Source organism: Tympanuchus pallidicinctus, unplaced genomic scaffold, assembly GCF_026119805.1.
Source record: "Tympanuchus pallidicinctus isolate F22 unplaced genomic scaffold, pur_lepc_1.0 scaffold6, whole genome shotgun sequence".
In the NCBI taxonomy this organism is placed as follows: domain Eukaryota; kingdom Metazoa; phylum Chordata; class Aves; order Galliformes; family Phasianidae; genus Tympanuchus; species Tympanuchus pallidicinctus.
Window position 1 is genome coordinate 15,452,355 of NW_026294780.1, and position 24,365 is coordinate 15,476,719.

At 41.5% G+C, this 24,365-nt stretch overlaps 2 protein-coding genes across 4 annotated transcripts in view; one reads left to right on the plus strand and one right to left on the minus strand.

The window, feature by feature from the left end:
- The window catches only part of COL4A1 (collagen type IV alpha 1 chain), a 110,984-nt gene extending 91,753 nt beyond the window's left edge, over positions 1-19,231 (minus strand). The window contains exon 1 of one of the 2 annotated variants that reach the window (XM_052705817.1): positions 19,022-19,231. In XM_052705817.1, coding sequence (XP_052561777.1) covers positions 19,022-19,084 — 63 coding nt within the window. In that variant the 5' untranslated portion in view covers positions 19,085-19,231. The remainder of the gene's footprint in view (positions 1-19,021) is intronic. The other variant, XM_052705818.1, reaches the window with a different exon arrangement.
- Positions 19,232-19,348: 117 nt separating this feature from the next.
- The window catches only part of COL4A2 (collagen type IV alpha 2 chain), a 140,177-nt gene continuing 135,160 nt past the window's right edge, over positions 19,349-24,365 (plus strand). Inside the window, exons 1-3 of one of the 2 annotated variants that reach the window (XM_052705816.1) lie at positions 19,349-19,367; positions 19,562-19,665; positions 19,778-19,838. In XM_052705816.1, coding sequence (XP_052561776.1) covers positions 19,622-19,665; positions 19,778-19,838 — 105 coding nt within the window. In that variant the 5' untranslated portion in view covers positions 19,349-19,367; positions 19,562-19,621. Of the gene's footprint in view, positions 19,368-19,410; positions 19,666-19,777; positions 19,839-24,365 lie in introns of those variants that run through there. The other variant, XM_052705815.1, reaches the window with a different exon arrangement.

Genomic DNA, 24,365 nt, shown 5'->3' on the forward strand with positions numbered 1-24,365 from the left:
TGGGAGGTCATGGTTTGTTCCCCTGGCTCCCCCCAGCATGCAGGCAACAGGAAGCTCTATGACTGCTGTTTCCACCTGGTTATTTGAGCACACTAAGGATACTCCCCAGATTGATATCCTTATATTTTAAAAAAGGTTGGTGAAAATTTTGTTGCTTGCATGTGCATATTCCATCTTCTACTTTCCCATAAGCCAAAAGCAGACTGAAAAATTGCACAGAAGTGTCCCCACAGCTTTTCAAAATCAAAAAGTCCTGGCCATCAGACAGAAACATGCACACTAGTACAATGTCACAGGACAAATAAACAGGACAAAGACCTCTTTCTGCATCCTTACCAGGGAAGAACGGAAGCACAACCCAGCCAGGCTTGCTGAGCAGACACAGCTGCCATGCTGGGTGATCCTCATCTCTCATTTCCAGTGCTGAGAAGGAGATGAGGAAAGGACGTGCCCCTCTCCCCCTTGTTTCTACATCTGATACCATCAGTGATGCCAGATTGCTAAGAATCCTTTACATTCACAACAGTGGAGCAATACAGACAACCCCCTGCACTAAGTGAATATATAAAACAGTCTGAGGAAAACAGCGAAGACCCAGGCCTGCACAAAGGCAACTTATTTTCTCTTCTCATCAGCTGGAGCCATCTCTCACCTACAAAAGCAACTCCACAGGCACTACTGCAGTCTCTAAGTTTTAACTTTCTCTGCAGTCCTTTCATCTCAGTACAAAGAGGGGCTCAAGCTACAGAGGTGAGGAGGTCCAGCGAAGCAAAGCACTCATGTGCACGTAATTCAGCCCACTCAGGGCTCAGTCTTCTCAGAGGTTTAGAAGCAGCTGTTCTTCAAAAGACCTGGCTTTTGTCAAATTCCTGGCAGGCCCAAACAGACTGCTTCTCCATGTGAGGAGGCCTATGCAAGATTCAGTTTGGACCCAAGTTTATAAAAAGACTTCATCAGAGCAATGCACCATTTAAATACTAGAAACTATTGATAGCTATTTCTGTGTGCAGGTGCCATGTTCTGTCCCATCCCACCTGTGATTTGAAGTTACCATTTACAGGACAGTGATCAGTGCTTTCTCTAACTTTCCTTGACTTTTCCCCCAAACCACATGGATCCAGTGAAAGGAGGTGATGGAGAGGAAGAGAGCTGCAAAGTTTTATCATTGTTACACTTAAAACAAGTGCCTGAAAAATGAACTGATGCTCTAACGCCTACTTTGTATGCACAGTAAATAACTGGAAACAAGGTTGGTGCTTCTTCCTTGCAGTACACATTGTTTGAGCACAACCAAATGGGCCAGGATGATGCCACAGACCCGGGTAGCACTGGTGGGCTTACAGCCTTTCTCAGGACAGGCTCCGACCAGAGACTGCATGCAGTGTGAAGCAACTGAAAGCCACCTTCACCACTTCTTGATGGTGTAACCACAGCTGGGAAGCCAGACAACCCCACAGCAAGTCCATAATCTTCTCTGGCTGCACTTAAAACAGGTTTGGTGACAGCTAGGGATGCGCTGCCATGGGAATCACAGAGCATTGCAGTAAATCACCCCATCCTCTGCTTCAGTGGTTAGCGGTTTTTTACTTGGCTTTCTCTAATGTGGTAGATAATCCATCTATAGCACAAGGACTTTACTTAAAACCTCACAAAAGTGCATACAGCTTCATGAAAAACAGCTGGAAGCATTCATGCGTTGCAAATTCCATAGTACTAGGAAGACACAGATTGAGGTATATGTAATACAGAAGTCATAATCTTGGCATCTATTTCCCATTAATTGCAACTAAAACCACCCTACCATGAAAATGAGATAGACCTGCTAACAGAAGTGTGTGTGACGCACATGGCAGGCACCCGAGACTTCTGAAGAAATAAAGCCCAGCCCTTAACACATACATACACAAACAGGCATCTCTACTGCCGGGAAATTATGAACAGAAAATTGGAAGCACAGAAACTAAAGGCTTAAAGAGCTAATAACACAGATCTGCTGCTTGAGTCCAAGGATGTAAACTTACTTAGGGTGAGAACAAGATTGGCATTATATTGGCATTACTTCATTTTAGTACTGTTGCTAATCTGTATATCTAATTCTCCACATAAAGCTTGACTTTGTGCTAAATAAGAAATGCCTTTACACTCCACCAGCAGGCTCTGTCCATTCTACAAAAAAGCGAACATCCATTTATTTCATCTAAAGGTCAAAAGTGAAATGCCTTTGGGAGATCCCATGCAACCTTAAAATAAAAGTCGCATTCCTAAATTCCGAACTATCTAGAATGCAACACAATGTCATTATTATTCTTCTGAAATTGTAAAACAATTACTCATTTATATTAAAAGCAAAATTCTTTTAAAAGAAAAAGTCCTAAAACCAATGAAATACCGACAGTGAGAATCTGAAATCTTGCTGTTCAAAAAGCATAACTTCTTTCCTTGCAGTTTTATGCATTATGGAAGTCGTGACACCCATAAACATTTAAAAGACATGTGATGCAATTCTAATATTTGTTCAATTTGAATTACCAGGAAACAGTCCTCATACAGTAGCAGTCTGTATGAGGACAGGAGCAGCCACATCCATCACTCCTCGTTTTTTTTGCACCAATGTTACTAAACTGTCTGCATGCGTTGTGATACCCACCTGGAATTATTCATCAATATTTACTGATCAGATTTAGCAAAATATGAACACAGAACTCCAGTGCAGTATGAACTTCTGACTGCTGGATTTCTTTTGGATTCCCTCTTCATTTCATAGTCTTAGCAAAGCTTTAAATCCAATCAATGTTCAAGATCTAACCTAAAACTCACTAAACCCCAGGAAACTTAGCAGTATTCATATGTTTTGAAACTTCCATCTAACTACTGTAAAACACTTGCTATACTCAACTCTCATGGTTTTCCTCTCTCAGTAGAGAGGAAAACCATGTATTTCCACTATTAAAAGACTAAAAATTACATATCTCATTTTGTTTTAAGAGCTAAATAGGATTACATCACACTGCTCATCCAGATTGACTTTGTCCAATCACTTATTCGGGAAAGGCATACAACAATATTTTTGGACAACAAAGGCTATTACAACTATTTTAGTTTGAATTTGGTATAGAAAATTTGAAGAAAAAAAAAATCACCATAAACTTTGTGTTTTTAATACAACTGTAATGCACACCAACTTTGCAATTAGCTTCAAGGAGCTAACTGCCATCCAGCATACAGCAGAGGCTACCTGCTACCAACAGCACATGAATGGTATGCGTAAACTTTTCACGATGCCAGTGCAGATCTTCTGAGAGATATTATCTACATAGATTTCTCTGAAAGTAATGCCTTCTATTTATTTCCACAGAAATGTCAACCAATAGTAAACAAGTCTTTCTGAAAGTAACACTCTATACAAGGAGCATAACAACATTTGATAGAGGAAATCCTCAGCTACAAAACACTGTTTTTCATTAGCCAGTAGTCACCACCATTAGCTCTGCATTTTCACAAGCTACGAACAAGAGCCTGCATGTCAAGTTTATAAAATCTGCACCAGCAGAGATGACCAACTGTTTCACAGTCACTATGACTGTGACATGGCTAGGAAAACGTTTCCATATTTTATCTGCCTAAAATGATGGAAGTGAGCAGGCATCAAATCTGGACTACATGGTGAGTGTGATAACAGTCCAGCCAAGACTGACCGTGTGACCCATGGTCTTCAAACTGGTATGGGACCTGGAATTATTACAGGAGGAATGTTGTCTTCTACTTGGACTGACTCTGGAAGTTTGAACCTTCAACTTAGTCAGTGTCATTGTGTACCGATCAGAGTTGATGGCTTGTCTGGGTTATAGAAAATCCAGAGGGATCACCTTTTCCTATACCAAAAGACAGTGCACATCACTATATCCATTACAGGCTACACCTTGAACTTCTTCAAGACTTACTTTCAGAGCAGCCCTCACAATTAGAAACATGCTTAGGAGAATTAAGTTTTACACATTATTGGTAACGCACAATTTTGCATTACCTCAGCTAACTCAAAACAGGTTACAAAAACCTGCGTCTGTCTAAATGAAGACTAAAAATAAGTGTTACAGTTCTACCATTACTTCATCTGAATTCACAGATCTTATCATTCTCCAGTTGCTTCCACAAAGCTTTTAGGTAGTTTGAAAACTTCATATTCATGAGATGCAAAGCAGGTTCACAAAAAGGTCTTGCAGCATCCGACCTTTCCCTTCCCTTATGGCAATGGTAAACACCAGACAGGACAGCTATAAAAACAACACAGAAGCCCGTTGAAGCAGAGACTGATTGAACAATTTCCAGGGAAAAAGAAACACAATTATTCCATCAATTCTTTCCATGTTTTCAGGCATACAAGCTGTGTCTGGCAATAGTTCAACAGAAAGACAGGAACACCAAAAGAGGAGCACAAAGCACTGATGTTGGAATGGATACATCAAACAGATTAAGCAGCTTGTAAACTAGGAACTGCTTGCTCATCAGCAGTTAAATGGCAAAATACTTGTGTACTTACAGTGTTAACAACAAAACCTGTAGTTTACTGCACACACCCTTCCCTACTAGGGCAAAACTAGTAGCACTGGCAATATATGTAAGATAGACTGGCTTCACATGAATAGGGAGGGGTGAGACTAAAATATCACACTGACAAACAGATAACGTAAAAGGAAAATAATCAACGCAACCAAAGGAAAGACTGTGGGCTGAGAATCTGAGAAGACTAATCTAAATTAGAGTGTGGATTCCTTACTGTAGCAAAATAATGGTGTAGATGAGATAACGGCAAAAGAAATTCTCATTTCACACTGCTTTCAGTGAGCAAGTAGGAAGACTTTGAGAAAGGATTATAAATACCACACCTTCTTCCCTCTAGAGAAAATGCTTGGATAACAGAGTAACAGGGAACCAACACCTCTCATCACAAATCTCTGAGGTGGAGCTACATTTCACAGACATATTTTCTTGAAATAGTCAAAACAGAAGCATAATGACGTTTTTCTTTATTAATTCCATTCTCCTTGCTCTTTTCATTGTTTCCAAACTATTTAGATTTAGAATCTTCTCCTTCCAAGGTAAAGTAAGTTAGGAAATGCAAAATTACAGTCTTGCAGAAAAGCTCCATATAAGCCCTCCTCTCAGCAGGTTACTGTCTTTCAAAAAGCTTGCTTGGTTTCAGGCTAAATTCCTTCAATTACAATTACTCCAGAGCAGTTCAAGTCCTCCATATCACCCTGCTCTATTCAAGCTAGCAACACCATGTCTCTCAAAAGAAAGGAACAGCAAAGATGCTGCCTGCTTAAGGCAGTTGAGTGGTTTACTGGAGAATAGGATTTGGTCTCCTCCTTATAACTATGAATTCTCTAGCCAAGAGTTTCAAGCACCACTCTGGCTCACATAAACTGAATTGAAAGAAACAGGTAACTGAAGCTATACACCATCACCCCTCCTCGAATCTAGGGTAATTTTCTAGAGATCAGTGTGAGTTTTGTGGAAATATTAAGGTACAATCATGATAAAAGCAATCTGAAGCTCCAAAGACCTGAAGATGGCTATGTCATCTTCATACGGTAATTTGATTATCAGATTTCAAATAAGAAGCAAGGCCAAAAATTGAAGAATAAAGAAAAAACACAGAAAAAGAAAAAAGAAAAAAAAGCACTCAAGCTTTGCATCTTCACCTATTCATGAGTTCTGTGCAAACAGTTCTGTGCATTGAATAAGATGGGGTCCTGGGAAATAGATCAATCAACTCCAGGCTAGCATGAGCAGAAAGACTGCACTGTATTTAGATTGCACTGAACCTTGCTAGCTTTTTAGATCTCAACTGCGAAAACAGGATATTCTTTAAATATCTTCCCTGTAGGAAGATGTATTCATATTATGTGAGCATACAGACACCACTAACAGAGAATTACATTTGGCTGTACATCACATAAATATATTTAATGGCTACTGCTGTTCCAAACTCAAAGGCAAGGGTGGAAGCATGACTGCAGTTTTGGGAAGCCAGCTAAAAGCCCATTCCAACTCTCCTCCAGCCTGAGCCCTGGTATGAAACCACACCTCAAACCCCAACACTGTTCAAGGTCTCTCCTCAGCTCTTCTGCTCTGTGCTAAGTGCACCGAGGGGCCTCAGCCACTCCTCATAGGTCTTCCCTTCTAGACCCTTCCCTTCATAGCCCTCCTTTGGACACATTCTAATAGCTTTATGCTCAAACCCACACACAGAGGGACAACCCCTTCCCTTTCCCGATGGCAATGCTGTATATGCATATAGACATACATTACAGTTCCTGTGCACTCCAGTCAGTATTATTATTCTCAATCCCATGCTACAAACCCTGTCATGTCAGCTGCTGGTGTGTACATCAAGCATCTCCAAGAGACAAAGTACTACAGTATACAGATGTGCCTGTTTTGGAAGCAGTTGGATCACTTCTCCCTACAAGGTCAGGGCTTTAGGACAGAAAGAATAGCTCCACTGTTTGCTGTCCAGCTGAAAACAGCCTAGATTCCCTCTTGTCCAACTCTGTAAAATTAATCATAAAGAATTGGATCACTCCCCTCTGACTTTCAATTAGAACCAGGGGAAGAGGTGCTTTTTCTTCTTCAGACAAATTGGCAGATATCATCAGGCATGTACGTTTAAAGCTATTCTGTTAAATTACTTTTTTTTTTCCACTACACTGGATATTCAAATTCAAATCTATTGCCTTCACACACCCAAATTATTCTGTGAATGCTTCCTTTTTTAATTTTTTTTTTTTTTTTTTTTTTTGGAAAAAAGAAAAAAAAGACTTTTATGTTTTAGCAGAAACAGTTAAGTTAGGAACATATTTGTTCTTAAAGAGGATCACAAAGTAGTAGTTAAAATAAAGCTTCAGCTGGAAATCCACAGCTAATATGTCGTGGTATCTTGAATTCCCTGTTAAAATTCCCCTTGATTGTCTATTTTTTCCCATTCATAGGTTTAGTCTTTTTAAATAAATTTTTTGCCTCTGCAGTTGTTGTAGAAATACCTAAACATGTGATCAGCAGAAGCCAATGCAGCAAAGCGCTAAAAAAACCTGAAGTTACATCGTAAGCAATGGGTGTGAATAGAAAGATTTTGAGGTATGTGTGATTTTTATTCCTGAATCTGATAATACTGAAAAATTAATCATCAAACTTGATAAAAATTAGTTTTTATTATACACTTTCAGGCTTTGTATAAAACCTAGAACAGCAGACTTGTATCCTATTCTGAATATCAGGAAGTTATGTCACTCTTACTTCGCTTTTAGGAAAGCGAGAACGGGGAAGCAGGAACAGACAGTGGCATAATAGGGAATGGAGTTCAGTGAAGCATGAAGACAGCCATAGGTGTAAGGATATTGGCTGTAGCATCCTCCTCACATCTACAACAAAATGATGTCATCTTTGGGCTATACAGCCTTCAAGACACGCTGTATTATTTAGAGCTGTTGGCAATTGGGTTTATAGCTGGGGAAGCACTGGACTGTGTGACAGTATGCGAATAACTGAGAGGCAGTGATCAGACAGAAGTAACAGACCTCTAGAGTTGCAGGACATGGTTCAGAAGCAATCATCTACCTATTTCTAAAAAGGACATTCTCCCCTTGGACAGGATGCAATGCGGATAGATAGCTTCATATCTTAAAAGGTTCAATGAGGCTGCAGAACAGACTAGAAAAATAAAAACCTAGACTGCACAGTGTGCAATTTCTTAATTTAGCCTCAAAGAATAAAAAGGTGATTTTTGTTTTTACCTACACTGAGCTTATTGCCATTGGAAATGACAATTAGAAGTTCCAAGTTCATTGGAACTTTTAATTCTTCCTGGATTATCCACCTAGATCCATGGTCTTGACTTAGATGTGAAACATTTCCACTAGTTTTGAAGGCACCAGGAGTGGGACTAAGAGGGAATCACACTTTTCCTGAACAAAAATAAGAGGGTGAGTGTTTAAAAAAAAAAAAAAAAAGTGTCTGCAACAGATATCTTCTTAACAGAATAAGGTCGTGTTTACAGTAAGCACGACATCTCTCGATCTTAAGAAGAATTTAGCCATGCTCGATATGATTGCACAAAAATAAGTATGAAATACTTTTGACTGTTCAAATAGTATCAAATATTGAAGGGTTTCTGTGAAGAGGTACTTCTGCTATTAGGCACCAACGATATATGTATAAAATATATTTAGGAAAAAAAAATCATGAAAGAAAGTACCAGTATCATTAGTTTGTAAACAACAAGAAAGAAGCTTTCCGAAACTAGGATATGCACAGATACTTCACTGAATAATAAAAATAAAAGAGATGCTTCTGGTGAAAAATATCTTAATAATATTATATGCCAACATATAGGTGTGAGTGTGTTGCAGCACGAGACTAATACAGACTGCAGTTGCACAGGCATTTTGCCTGGCTGATATTGCAGGGTCCAAAATGAAGTTGTTTATTCATACTATTTATAACTGAAGAAAGAATTCCGATAAATAAAAGTACAGTGATAACATTTTTACTATTACCACAGCGATTACTTTACTGCCCATTCTGAGAATAATATAATATAAATTTCTTCTCCATTTTTCTGAAGAATTTTCCTTTCTAAGATTTCTAAATATGGCCTGAGAAAACAAAACCATAAAAAGTACGAGGATTTTTTATTCTGAAGCATTTCAGGATTTTCTTTCCCAAAATACATGCATTTACGCATTCCACAGGGGTTCTACACAACATAATCTATATTAGCTGCTCATAGACCTTTAAGAAGAAACACTACATCAGTTGGGCACAGCCACATAACTTTATGGGTTTCAGTCAACCTCCCATTCTTACTCCCATTTCTTTGAAAACAGCTCTGGACTAAAAGATCTGCTCTAGTGGTCCTTTCCAGAAATATTAAAATGAACTCTATAGAAAAGCTGTTCCCTTGTATATCATCAATAACATTTTGGAAAATCTCTCTCTATTGATGTGTCTTTATTAATAAAAAAAAAACACCATCTCTTTGATTATGCAACTTAGAGCTAATTTATCTTCATCACTACCTAGCTAGCTTCTCAGCTGTCAACACATCCATCACTGGATGTGATCCTTAATGGTTTCTTGATATTAGATCACAGCATGCATTTTCACTTGCTATATTTTAACTGATTTATTTTTTAGGAAGCCATCAGCCAATCACCACTAAATTCCAACATCTAAATAAACATGAAAAAAATAAAAACAGTGACAGATACAATCCTTGAATTGAAGTCTACATTACAGGTTAACACCAGCTGTAAGGGAACAGTAAAAGCAACCCTATCCGCCTCTTTTTCTCCCCTCAGGAAATCTGCTGAAACCAAATTATCCTCAAACAGCCAAAAGGATGGAACTCCTTTTTACTTTAGTGACAGAGCTGGGTCACGTTCCTGCTTCAACATGCAGCTGCCTGTGGCATCATGAGGCAAATGGTGCTGTTGCTTCACATCCAAGGCTTTGCACATAGAAGGAAGCAGGAAAGGAAAATCTGGTGATGCTTTCAGCCTGGCCAATGAGTGGAGAAGACAAAATGTCAGCCATCTGGGGACACAGCACAACTGGTGGACAATTCAGGGTGGCAACTGGTCTCAATGAGCCAATGTTTTGTGAAATATTCCTCTGCCTAGCTGCTATCACAGCATTTTGCCACAATGGACAGTGCCTTGACTCTTACAGCCCATTCCTTTGCCTCTCCAAATACACGCATGCACATAGCCAGTTTCAATACTCTACGGATCACATTTTTCATGACAGACCCAATTCTACACTTAAGAAAATGATCACTAGATAATTCCAGCAGCCAATCAAATGTTGAAGCTTCAAAAATACTATTTTGAAGTATCAAATCTAATCAGATGACTGTACAAACATCTGCTCCATCACTCATCTCACTTGACATTGGGCTGTCAGAGAGAAGCATGTAGAGCTGGCCATCACCAGTGATGAATATGACACTGGTTAATCACAAAGATACATCATAATTCACCATGATTCAGATTTTAAAAAATGCTTTATTGACAGCTTCAATTTAATACGATAAAACTAAGAATAGGAATTCTGCATTTCACGCTTTCCAACACAGAAAATAATAATTACGAGAAACAGACCACAATTACAAATTACAAATCCATTTTTAACTAGTTTTGCTGTAACCAAGTTCTACATTTTAAATAAAACTCTAAAACTTCATTAGTTGTCTTCAGACAAAGAAAAGCTCATATAAGATGCTTATGTTTTAAATGCATCAGATTACTTAATTCTTTTCAGCAATGCTACATGCATGTGAAACTTCACCAAGAACTAATTTTCTATCTTAATGACTGATTTGATATATGTATCTTCAGATTTAGAACCGTGAAATAATCCTCCAGACAGCTGAACCACATTTACTAGAAATGTAGGGGCATTATCACAAACAAGACAAGACATGACATAACCACATATGCACCTCCCCGTATCATTTTCCTACATTTCATTTGGACAGTGTAAATACACGCTGTGCCATGTGCAGACCCGTTCCATGTAATCACAATTAGCACTGCAACGACAGAAAACATCCTCGCAAGCACAAAGGGGGACATCCAGCACTTTCCACATTTTGTTCATAAACTTTCAACCTGTTCCATCAATGCAGATTTGCAAAGGCAAAGAATTACATATGGGCACTACAGCCCAGATAAAGTCTTCCTCATCATTGACCTATGCAGCTTTCTCACTCCATCCCGTCAAAATCATCTTCTTTGGTCTCTTTGACACACAAGTAAAAAGTTATTCCACATCCTTAGCACCTTCAGCTATGCTAAAGATTAATTCAGTGAAAGATGAAATCATTAGCAACACAGCCAAGCTACCAACTGTCTCATGGGTTACCACTCTGAGCTTTTCTGTGCTCATGAAACTTCCAGTTTATTCCAGATCACAAGCACTTTCCCAACCAGACACACCATTCCTGGAAAATGCATCAAAATCAGCATTCATTATTTGTTTGACCAGTGTGAATCAGAGCACATTTTCAAAAGCATGTCCCCAGAAGATGGATGTGTTTTTGTGCTTGATTTAAATGAGTTTGGTATTCTCAAGGGTACAAGCCAAGACATTTTTTAACCCAAAGACGTTAGGCATCAGTACAGCATTTGCTATAATACCGAGGTCCATAATGGGAAGTAAATTTTAAAATAGCAATAGACAGTCACAGACAGTAAAATTACATCATATAAGAATTAATGTCACCAGAACCCGCACATGAGCCTTTCCCAGTGGGATGTGCCAGCAATGGTCAGAAGAACTTCATTCAGTTGGGGACGGCCAGCTGGGGACCCTGCAGCTGGTGGCAGGGGCCTGGATCCAGACTCTGCTCCCACAGCTGATCTCCAGCCTGATCAAAACAAAGTCTGTGGCTATAGCACTTAGTCCTTTCCCTTTCCCCTTTCTTTTTTTTTTTTTTCCCCTGTTCTATTTTGTTTTGTTTTCATTCCAGTTTTTGACAATCTTTTCTGACCCCTGGCTTCTGGAAGGTTTTTTATCCTAGTTTCTTCTCTGGCTCACTGGGATCAGTCACGCAGCCTTAACTTCTCACAATTATTGTAGCTTTTTTTAACACAGGATAAGACCACATACTTCCTAGGATAAATTTAAGCTTTTTATTTTCTTCTCACTTTCATTTTTACCTCTTGCTATTCCCCAGTTTTCTCTAAACGTTTCCATGTTGATTTAAAAAATCAATTAGCAATTAACAAATACACAGTTAATATGCTTTTGCTAAAAAAAAAAAAAAAAAAAAAGAAAAAAAAGATGATAGTTTCAGTTAAAAAGAAAGATAAATCACTCAAAGTATTTATGTAATTTTAGTCTTCCTCGCCTGCTCATGCCAACTCTTAAAAACATGTGTTTGAGCATCTACAGCAAAAATGTCTTGTAGTTTTGGTCCTGAATACTGCTTGCAGAGGCCTCCTAACTTTATGGCAGCCAAAATTATTCTTTTTTTACTCTACTAGCAGATAATGGACTTGTCATTGCCATAAAAGGGACAGAACTTCATGCCCAATATGAAAATTCCTGGAACATTTGAGTCAACCTCGCTTAGCTTATTTTTCCCTTAATATGTTCAGCATGAATACAAACCATTAATTTTTCTTCATACTTTTGTTCTAATTTGTTAAAGCCCCGTAAGTCCATGTCAGTGTATTTTTTCAGACTTATTTGGGTTTCATTACAATCTTAGAATTAGTTTAAATGCCTTTAGATTATCAAGTATTTCAACAGAAGTCTTCAGTAGACTAGATGTTTTCTTCCACTAGATAAACAACTGGACTAGCAAGACCAAAAGACTCAGAATACTCAGTCAGCACATAGCTATTCAGTGAAAGGGGGCTAATTTGTTTTATTCCTTAGCTACAAATGAAACATCATCTGAAGAATTAGACAGCATAATAAATAATTTTTTAAAAGTCATTCTCACTCTGTCATCTGAATTAGAAGATATCCATCCACTAATCCACCCAGAAACGCTCCATCAGGTTCATAGCACAGTGAAAATACAACATCCTTATATAGAAAAAGATGTACAAGATATACCTTGGCTAGGAAGCTGGGCTATTCTGCTGGTGAAACCACAAAGCTTCCATGTAGCCAGAGAGATGACTATTATAAATTCCCCATTAGCTGGGAAAGAAACAGGAACAGAGAAAAAAGCTAGACACTTGTTTTTTCAGAAATGGAGATGCAATGTTAGCCACCCCAGGCCATTTTCCTCTAGCAAATGCTAGAGAACATCACTAGGCTTCTGGCAGCTTTCATAGAAGTTCAATATCCAGAACTAATTTGTGGTTTTCATCATATCTCAACTCAGAGATTAAATACGGAGTCTCAAAACCCAAGCTTTTCAGCACATCTCTTCTGTCATCTCTTTAACAGCTGGATAGAGCTCTCCACTGCAGTGGCTGAATACCTAAAACTTTACCTAGAAATGTATTTCTGCTTCCCAGTAGTAGAGATTGAAATATTCTTCAAGAAGATTCAAATAATTCTGTTTTACAGATAGAACAATTGATATTTTGTGCCATCCTTTGTCTGTAAAAGACTGTTAGCTCTTCTAAATGCAAAAGATCTAACCCACCAGTCTTTTAATTAAAATATTATCATTGATCCTACTAATCCTTGTCTATTAAATTAATCATTGTATTTATTTCATAACTTTGATAATCCATTCTGCCAGCTCCTTTTCAGCCTTCATCTCAAAAATGATGCGTCTGTCACCATTACTAGCAGATGAAAGCCACAAAAAGATGAAAGAAAATGAATTACAACTTTGCAATGTGTTTACTCTGTGCACTTGACAGCACTTTGTGTTTTGTGCACTACATTGTTCTGCTGATAATGCACACCCTTCCTCAGACCCTGTAAGGGGCTGACTGCCAGCAGAAGCAGCACTGAAGGTTGAAGGCAGCAGGAACATGCACAGAGAGAAATGGCAGAGGAAAGGAGGGGAACAGAGGATGTTTAGTTCTTCTCTTGGATAGACCCACCCAAAAAAGCCCAACCTACATAATATTCCATGAAACAAGTTGAATAACTTAAAAACACAGCTACACTCACTATGGATTAGTTTCTCACGGTGTCATAAAATCTTACACCATTTATTTCAGACAGCGGGTGTAGACAGGATCCTTTATAAGGATCCTATATACATGAAGACAATTGAAGGGAAAAAAATAAAAGAAAAAAAAAAAAGAAAGAAAAAAATCCATCCCTTTCCTGGTTTTTCCTGGCTTCTCTCATTTCATCTTTAGTCATGCCTTTTCTATTAAATCTTTGTAAGGCACTCTGTGAAAATAAATAAATAAATAAATAAACCACAACTGCTTCTGTGGGCTGTAAGGCCAGGCTGACTCATCTCCATCTTCATCCAAGTGGATTCCCAGTCTCCAGCTCCCTACAGCACCTGTTGCTTGCTGCACACAGCAGCACCTTGGACAAGTAATAATGCATTAATGTTACAAATATCTATCTATCTATCTATCTATCTATCTATCTATCTATCTATATACATATATCAGTAATATGTCCTACCACCATCACAAAACCACAGTCTCAAAAGATTTAATGCCACCTTAAGGCTTGCTGTGGGTTCTGCCCATGTTGGAAATGCAATTGAGGCAGACAAAATGGGATACAGGCTGTGAGATGTGTACTATGACACATCCAATTGAGATACTGGATCAATCAAAGCAATAAAAGGCGAATCTAGTGCAGAATGGAGTATAGCAGATGTAGAAGGGACTGGTAGCAAAGGTGCTTTTAAATACACACTTCTGCACATCTTTTTTCACTTTAGAAAGTTTATCCAAGTTCCACTCCATGCAAGATATTATCTCAGAGATCAATTAAGCTTAAATAGTCATCTTTTTCATCCTAGAAATACTTACTCAACACTGTTTAGTTGTATACATGTATTTTTCTCAATACTGAATAGAAACTTAACGCTGAAACTGACACTTCTTTTTCTGATCAAATCTTTTCATCTTCCTTTATCTGTTTATCCATATCAGAGAGCAACAGCAGGTAGAGGGGTTTTCTATTGTCTATTTAAATTCTCTATAATTTTTCCTTTACTGCAAGTCACTTCAGATTAGAACAACACAATGATAGTAAACTGATACATATTGACAGTGTTTTAATTTGGTCTCTATTTTATGTTCACATTGTCCAAGACACTTCTATATAAAGATACTTAGAGGGCTAATACCACATACTTTTCTGATGTATTAAATTACCAAGAATATTTCTAGCCAGTCACAACCTAGAGAAGTCAAAATTTATCTTCCCACAAACATTGCAGAACTGTAAAAGTATTTCATATGTTCAGTTGTTTCTTATCTGTACTGATTGCTGATCCGGCCAGGTTATAGACCAGGCCCAAATTTCCCCCTCTGACCAAATTTTTCAAGGTGCTATATGCTTTCGTAATGGGAAAGTCAACGGAACTTCTGGGAAGGGAGCACTACGTAGCTGTTAAACACTGATGAAGTCAATTTATTCTCATGTTGAGGTTGTTGAATCTTCCTTTGTTTAGTCTAGTTCTATAAAAAGAACAATATTCATAAGCATATCCCTAGAGATGGTTACTGACATTTTAAACAATTGTCTTAGCCTGCAACAGCTATCCTACATTTCCTTGTGTGATCATGGCAACTGACAGTACATACATCCAGCATAACCTCAGATGCAATGTAACCTAACTTCATCCCGGGATTACATAGGCTAAGGAGGTGAGCAGTGATGAAACCCTGCACTATTTCTGAAAACATTTAGCACAGAACTGAGAACCATGCTACTTGGGATGCCGGTCCAGAAGTGCACTTGCACATGCTGACGCTGAGCAGCTGGCTGCAGGAATGGGGCTGTTGAAGATGAGTCACAGGAGGCAATCTTGGCCACAGCCTGCTCAGCTGACAGGGCTCAAACATTACCAGTAGCAACCAGGAGTTCAGCATCTCTCCCACCTCTGGGGCAAGTGCAGCTCCTGTCACCACAAGGCAATAGGCTACACTAGGAATCACAGGGGAAGGGGGAGAAGATATCCCTACCTCCTATGGCCACCATCCTATGCATGCTCTTGTGTCTCTCTGAAGTGCACACTCAGCCACCCCAGATCTCACACCCCTTCCTACAAGTCACTGAACTAAAATTGGTCAGAGTTTGTCAGATGTGCTCATAGAGATGACAAGACCACCCCTTAAGAGCATTTAGGAACAAGGATGTCAAATGACCCAGAGGGACAGGTTAACATAGTTTCTCAGCACCAAAAGCAGTCTCAACCCAGGGTAAAGACAGCAGCAGAAGGCAGGTGTCCAGCCTAGCCTGATTTCACTGGCAAAGGCACACCCACGTGTACCTCTGCCAGCCATGCAACCTTCTTCACTCACTTCTTTTACCCGCCTTTGGTTTAGCTGCCTTGTGCTTCTTCATCTCAATGAACCATTTTCTAACAAAAACTGAACAGAAATATCATCCAGACTAGTCGGGAACAATAGTTTATTGGTTAGATTTTTGTGCTTTTGGCTTAGAATTGCATGTGTCGCGCAACTGAGGGCATAGAGCAGAACAGGCTCAGCCCAGCCCAAAGCTGGGCACGTACCCCAGACATGGGGCCGAGTGTCTCCTGGCCTCCTGCTGGCACACAGCCCACTTGCGGCCTGGGTGATCTGCCCTGGTATTTAAACACAGCCAGAAGATCTTGCTTCGTTTCAGAAAACACACAGAATGCATCCACAGCGGTGTGGAGAGGGTATCAAGACACAAAAGCAGGATTTCCATGGCATTGTCATCTCTCAATCAAACAGTACGAATGTTAGGAAACAGACTTTCTCCAAAGGAAACGGCAGCTTGAAGAGTGTCAGAAATGAGAGCCCCCGCAGAGATCCATCAAAACAACTTTCTTCTGTAGCCACTACATAAGAGCAGCCTCTCAGCCTGACCTGAAAATCTGTAATCTGGTACCCTGTCTTCTTCCCTTCCCTCCTTACAATTTGAAAATGAACCTCCTGAGAAAAATACAGAACAGGACAAAAGCTCAAATTGGCTATATTTAATATTTCAATTATAATTAATCAATGCATAATACATGAGCTTCCAGTGCCACACTTTATAGTGCCATATTATGCCCTGGCAAGGTCCCTGCCCTGCACTAGGCATGTGATCTTGGCAGCAGCCAGCTCCACACTGGCTTTGCTGCACCAAATGCCTCCATGGAGCAGTCCTTCCAAATCTCCTTCTATGTATTTAATCATGAATATGTCAGTGATAAAAGAATTTTTACTGTCGGCCCTGTTACTATGCAGAACCCCTACACACAACAGCACACAAGCTGCTTCTGTTATGTCTGCCTTCACAGATGAGACCTCAAGTCCCAGCTAGTCACTCTCTAGTCACAAGCTAGCAGCCAGCTTCTCCTGCAGCACCGTGAGGGGAACATATGTAGAAACATTTCTACTGTGAAGGTGACCAAGCACTGAGACAGGCTGCACAGAGAGGTTACGCAGTCTACATTTGTGGAGATGCTCACAACTCCACAGGACACGGCCCTAGGCAGCCTACTCTGAGCAAGGGGTTGGATGAGATGTTCTCCAAGGTGCCTCCAATCTCAGTTACTCTGTGAAAAAGGCCACAGTACAGGTATGATAAGAAAATAGTTGCACAAATACGATTATTTCTTAATCTAGCTGATACAAAATATTTGGGGACAGAAAAGAACCAGCATCATGTTTTTGTAAGAAAAAAACAGCTGTTTCATTGAGCCTATCGCAACCAGCACCGCATGCAACCCTGCCTACCACGCAGCCATCCTCAAACACTGCTCACATGCAAACAGAGCAAGAGAGCAGCAGGAGCACATTTGTCTGAAGACAAGATGAGACTGGGTCAGCACTCAGAAAGCAGGAGGAAGATCTGTCAAGCAGGCAGTGGCTAGCTGTGTTGGGCATGAAAGCTGGTCTATGGCAATAGAATAGCAAGAAGCTGGGCGTCCTTGACATGCTGGCAACCGCAGCCATCATAACAACAGAGTAAAGCATGTGTTAAATCCACAGTGTAACCAACAGCTCTAGGTTACCTTAAGAGTTCTTGAATTTAATACAATGTATCTGGCATGCATGAGACAATTCAGAACCATTTTCTTCTGAGCTGCTATTGAAGACCTGAGGTGGTATAACTGACAGTGAAGTTCCATCTTTTTTTGATGTGCACGCCTTCCTTATAGTTCTCTGTCTCTGACAGCTGTGGTTTACCCAGTGACTTCATGAACTCCACAAGGTGGGAATGTATGTCACTAATAGACGCTTATTACCTCAAGAAGTATCAAACTCAGAATTCAAACATGAATTACTTACCTTTAAAGATTTAATTAATTAAAATTAATTATGTCCCAAAAGGATGACAGTTTAACACCAAAAGGGGGGTGAGTCATCCAAAAGGTACATCACCAAGTGATTTACTGCCACTATAGTGAGCTTGATAATATCAGCAACAGGAGTTCAGCGCACTTCTTACTTCAGCTGATCCAAGGCACAGATACCATCCCCATGGTCACGCAGGGAAAGCAATTCAATATAGAACTTACTTGCAGCAGAAAAAAGTTTAAAGCTACCCTCTCTGGTACATCCTTCACTGCTTTAAAGTTCCAGATCTTACATTTAGGGCTGGAAATGTGACAGAAATCCATCTGCCCTTGTCCAGGCAAGTTTTCTGCCCCTCTAAATTTCACTACTACAGCGTCAATCTGCCCAATGCAAGAAACCAGAGACACGGAAAGATGACCTAGTTCACACCACGATGTCAACTGCCTTTGCTTAGGAGACTGAAGGTCCGAGAACTGCACAAATACTTCGGGAGTACCAGGAAACGGTCCTTTAACTTAAGGACAGTGGGTAGCCAGTATCTCAGGGATAAAATTAGCTACCTTAGCAAAATGTTCAGGCTCCCTGCACAGTTTCGATTTTACATGTCTGTGGCCGAATTTCTCTCTGTCGGGAAAGGTGCCAAAGCTGAACTTAATCATTAACATCAGAATCCTTTCTTTGGCCTCCAGTCGGCTGCCCATCACGGGGCTTAAAAGGCAGCGAGCACGACGCTTTGAACTCACGCAGCCAAACCTTTGTGTTTTTTTTTTGTTTTTTTTTTTTTTCTTTCCCCCTATGAAAGCTTAACTTGTAGCTTTGTTTTGCTTCGTTTTCCCTCGGAGATGCACCGGCAGCCGAAAGCCCCGCCTGGCATAGCTCCCCCTCCCCTCCTAAACGGGGGTGCTGCCCGAGGACCCGGACAGAGGGGCTGTCGGAACCCCACACACAGCAGCCCACCTGGCAGCCCCGCTCTCCTCTTACATGGGAGCAGCGGAGGGAGCGGAGCGCGCTGCTCCCTCCCCACACGTGTCCCCCGCCCCGTCCCGCGCCCGGGGCAGCTCCCGCGTACTTACCGCGGCAGACACGGCGCTGAGCTCGGCGCTCAGCAGCAGCCCGAAGCCCAGCCAACGCCACATGTTACCGCGCACCGCGCTGCTCCGTCGGTCCCTGGGCGGCGGGGCGCCGGCGGCTCAGCGCGGCGTGGGGGCTCCTCGGGGCCGGTCCCACATGCACGCCTCTCCCCTCCGTGCCGGCCGCGGCGCCTGCAATGCCTCGGGGCCGAGCGACTGGCCGCGCCGTAACCGATGGGCGGCGGCAGCCCCCTCCTCCCCGCGGGCGGGCGGGCGGGGACCCTGGGAGGGTGCAACGGCGCTCCCTCTACGCCGGCCGCGATTCCTATTCCTCTTCCTCCCGCCGCGGGTGGGTGCGGGGGGGCGGGGGGAGGCGCGGCGCTCCCACGCCCCGCACCGCCGCGACCGCCCGGGAGGGCACGGAGAGCCGCGGGCTGCGGTGCGAAGGGGCCGGGGACGCGGGCTCCGCCGTCCCGTGGCTGCGGAGGGGCCGCTCCCCGAGTCCGGCGCTACATGCGGGCTGTGCTCTGCTCTGCTTCCCAGGGACGGCCGCGCGGAGCCAGCGAGTCCTGAGCCGAGCCCCCCGGCTGGGAAGGAGCCGACATGGACCTCTCGCCGCTTCCCGGCGCGCGTGTTTTTGTTTGTCAGTAAGTAACTGCAACTTTTTTAAAGTCGCATTCACCTTTTGCTGCGGGATTTATCACGTGCTTGTGCTGCGCTCGCTTTGACCAGCACTGAGTTTGTCCACCTCTCCCGCAGGGACGTGGGGCTTCTGCTGGTGCTGCTGGAGGTCGTGCTGTTAGCTGGCAGAGTCGATGCCGTAAGTACCGCGCACTGGGGATGGCTTTTACTGAGGAGAAGGAGGGTGAGGGCTGTTTCCTTGGTACCTGCAAGCGGGGAGCCGCGTTTCCCTTTGCCAGATGGCTTATCTGTCATGCCATTTAAAGAAACAACCAACAAATCATCTCTGCAAGCCTTACAGATTGCTGCCTTCGGCGAGGTGATATTTAGCAGAGAAGCGCGGGGCTTCACTGTCAGGTAGCTTGAGGGATTCCACGGTTACTTTTGCTCTGGATGGCTAATTTGTTAAGCCGTAGCGAGCAATTAGAAGCAAACCCCGAGACGCCTTCATTTTCATGAGAAAAGCACCGAGGCAGGTGGGCGGGACAGAAATGTAGGGCTACAGATACCAGAATGCGGAGGGAAGTGAACCTGCAGGTGAAATGTGTTTAATCCTGTACAGACCTCATTTGAGGACTGAGAATTTGAAGACACGGCTTCATTGTGCAAGTGAGAAGCACGTTTATAAATACATTGTCATTTAAATTAAGGGACGTTTAGACTGGATATTACGTTAAGGATAGTGAGGCCCTGGCACAGGTTGCCCAGAGAGGTGGTGGGTGCCCCATCCATGGAGACGCTTGAGGTCAGGCTGGGCAAGACTCTCAACAACCTGATTAAGCTGTAGGTGTCCCTGTTCGTTGCAGGGAGGTTGAACCAGTTGGCCTTTGGTGGTCCCTTCAAACTCAAACAATTCTATGATTCTACGATTATTAAGTCTAAAAATAAATTAAAAAAAAAAGAATGCTGCAGTAGGTGATTATGAGTATCTGCTTGGGATGCTGATGTAAATAGAAGTTATTTTAGCTCTTCATCATTGTCACGAGGGTTTGAAAGAAGTGGAGGAATTTGCATATGCCTGTCCCAGAGCTTGGTGAGTTCACTGGGATGATTTTCCTTATTGTGAGTAGGCTTAGGATCAGGCCTGGCTGCTGCAGGCCAAGAGATTGCAGAGGCTTGGCTTGTGGCCATGTCTGTCAGCCATTAGGCTGGGGTGATGCTCCCTGGCCACATGCGAGGATAAAATGAACCTCAACTATGTTTTTTAAGAGCTATCCTACTTATATTTTAATCCCACTCTGGAGTTTTTACCGCTTTTTTATGTGGTTACATGTCTGCAGTGAAATGGGTTGGAGTTGAAACTAAATCATCTTTAAGATCCCCTCTAACCTAGCCCAATCTATGATTCTGTGGCATAATGCACTAAGAATTGGGAAATACTAGGAGTTTTGCAGCTAGTATTGTGGCACACCATACAGGTTTCACACACAAGCTGCAGCAGGCCCTAAGATCTGCACGGGGCTGTTGGTGTCAGGTACGATACTGGGGTACATCATTCCCCTTGTGGCAAAGTGAAAGTTGACAGGCAGCTCTCACAGTCCCACAGGAAAGGCACTGAGTGAGGAACTCGAGTGTCACGTGCTGATTTCCCTTGCCATGATCTTTTGGTGGAATCATCCTTCTGCTGAGTTGTGTGCAGTGAATGACAATATTGCCATCCGCTGTTGTGTGTGGAGCAGGCTGATGACAATGCAAGCATTTTAGGCTGGGGAACAAAATCAATGGGATTAGCCGATATAACAAGGTATCGTTTGCGGTATGCCTGTTCTTTGTGAAGGTGTGCTGCAGGGTGAGTGGCATGATACCTGAGCTTTAGCCATAGCACAGACTCATATATCTTCATGTTCTGGCTTGTAGGCTGCAGGGTTAGCGTAGACGGATACAGAGGAGGTACATGTGCTACCTTCTCAAGGTAGTGGATGCAGTCTGGCCACTGCTGCTGAAATCTGTACAAAATATATTCTCCTTTTTATGGTAGCTCAGTGTCCTGCGTGGAGATCCATTTTCCTTGACTTAACATCTTTAAGATGGCAGCTGTGTGGAAGATGAAGCTCTGCTGTGCATTTGAGTGACAAAGTATGGTCATCTTTCCATGAGAAATTAGAGCAGTATTTCTACCAAAATACTTACCGATTTCTTGCATATATGCCACTCTCTCTGTTTAGCCAGTGCAAATCTTTCATTAATCACATGGTGAGCTGAATTGGGAAGTTATTGGTTTAAACTAACCAGCCCTCACAAAGAGAAGAGTGGGAGGAGCTAACTTTGGATCAGATCCCCAAACACATTCATGGAAGCTTTGGTCAGCTCTGCTAAGAGAAGCAGCTAGAGGAGAGAACAAGGGGTTCCTTGCTCCTTCAGCCTCATCCCTGCTGAATGTATTTGCAATGTGACAGAGCAGGCTTGCGTGGGAAACAGCAACAGCACCTGAGGAATTGAGGGTGGCTGGCTGGCAGTTGTATGGAGGATTCATTTTGTGCATAAGGATTATGACTGAGGACAAGGCTTGAATTCCAAGTTTTCTGTATGTCAGGAAAACCCCCATTCTGTTCATACTGCCATCATGTTTGTCACATTGATCTGTTACAGTTTGTTACACAAATTAACATGTGAATGCTATGAAGACTTTCATTAGCCTGGGTTTAAAAAAAAAACAATGAATTATTAAATTCTGCAAGACCAGATTAAAAGTCATTGTTCTGCCTGTAATGAGACAAGCAGAGCAGCTGAGTTTGATAGCCACATATGTGAATGAGTTTCAGTTGCTAAGGATAAACACTGCTGAATGAGTGAAATTACATATGTGAAGACACTGCAGTGAGATTAAGGAGAAAGCCAACAAGGAAGGACAGATAAAAAGCGGAACCCAAAGCATTTGACTGGGCATCTTTCTGGCAGACTGTTGTAGCTGCTAGGGGATGGATGTTTCTGAACAGAGAAGAAACAGGATGTTTAGAATAGCTAAAGACTGAGGCAGAAGAAATGGAAGAGGAATCCCTGGATGGAAATGCTGGGAGAAGTAGCCAAATGGAGTGGATAAGGCTCCGGTTATCTTTTGTACTCTTTGGCATGCATTGGCTGGTGATGTTAAAGGCCTTGAGTAACTTTGGAACTTTTTTACATTATAGATTTAAATGTTCATCTGTCTTAAATAAATTGTATTCACTATACTAAATTTAGTTATGTTCACAGATTTTTTCTTCCTTTGTCTCCCTGCATGTGTACTACATTCAAAATATAATTCTTTTTGTTCTTACAGAATATACCTTCTGATAAAGCTGATTTTTTTTTTAACTGTCATCTTTCCTGAAAAATACTTCTTTTTAAGTTTTTTTGTAACATTTAATTTTTCCAACATTTGTAACTTAGTGCAGGGCCACTAAGGTGATCGAAGGGCTGGAGCATCTCTCCTATGAGGAAAGGTTGAGGGAACTGGGCTTGTTTCACTTGGAGAAGAGAAGGCATTAGGGAGACCTCATTGTGGCCTTCCAGTACTTGAAGAGAGCATATAAACAGGAGAGAGAACGGCTGTTTACAAGTGTGGATAGTGATAGGACAAGGGGGAATGGTTTTAAACTGAGACAGGGGAGATTTAGGTTAGATATTAGGAGGAATTTTTGTCCCACTACAGCGTGGTGACGCACTGGAACAGGTTGCCCAAGGAGGCTGTGGATGCCCCATCCCTGGAGGCATTCAAGGCCAGGCTGGATGTGGCTCTGGGCAGCCTGGTCTGGTGGTTGGCGACCCTGCACATAGCAGGGGGTTGAAACTAGATGATCTTTGTTTTCTTTTTTAACCCAAGCCATCCTATGATTCTATGATTCTATTTGATTACCTTATTGGTGCTCCATTAGTACATTATTCAGACTGCTCCTAACAAAAATTACTTTTTCTAAAGCTCTATGCTGGGGAGAGCAATAGAATTCCAGAAGAGGGGTGAATTTTAGACTAAGGAAAGTTATGAAAATGTTAGAATAACATACACAAAAAGTAACTATGAGTAACTGATCATAACTGTCATGTATTTTAAAAAAAGAAAATATTAATGTATCGAGAGATTTATATACAAAGAAAATTGAGTCAGTATGAATGAAATAAGATTCTATTGATTTCTGTAACACTGTAAAGAGATGTATTAGGGGAAATGGCATCTACAAGAGAAAAGCAGCAATCCCTTATAAGAATGGATGGAACCAATAGTACTATGTACATCTTTATATTGATTTTATAGTGAAATGAGATAACTAGCACAAGTTAATGCTCTAAATTATACTTCAGAGTTCTATAGCTATCATATACGCAGATTTTCCTCCGTGTGTTCTGTTTCTTTCCATCTCAAAAATTTTGTCTGGTGAAAGTAAGAGGACTGTTTATGTTGACCCAGGATTTCCAGGCAGAAGGAAACTAGGCTGAAGCACTCAATCTGCCCTTCTGGGCATGTTCACTGTGAATGCATGCACTAAGATTCACTTCATAAAATATGTGATACAGTTAATGTATAAAAATAACAAAACTTATTTTAATGTTTAATTTTTATTATTAATATTAGAACATATGGTTTTGTTGCTCTTTTTTTCATAAAACTAGTGTTTTTGTGATGCTGGAGCATCAGTGTCAGGTTCGATGGCTGCAGTGGTTGCAGTTCTCAGAGAGCTCTCCAGGTGTT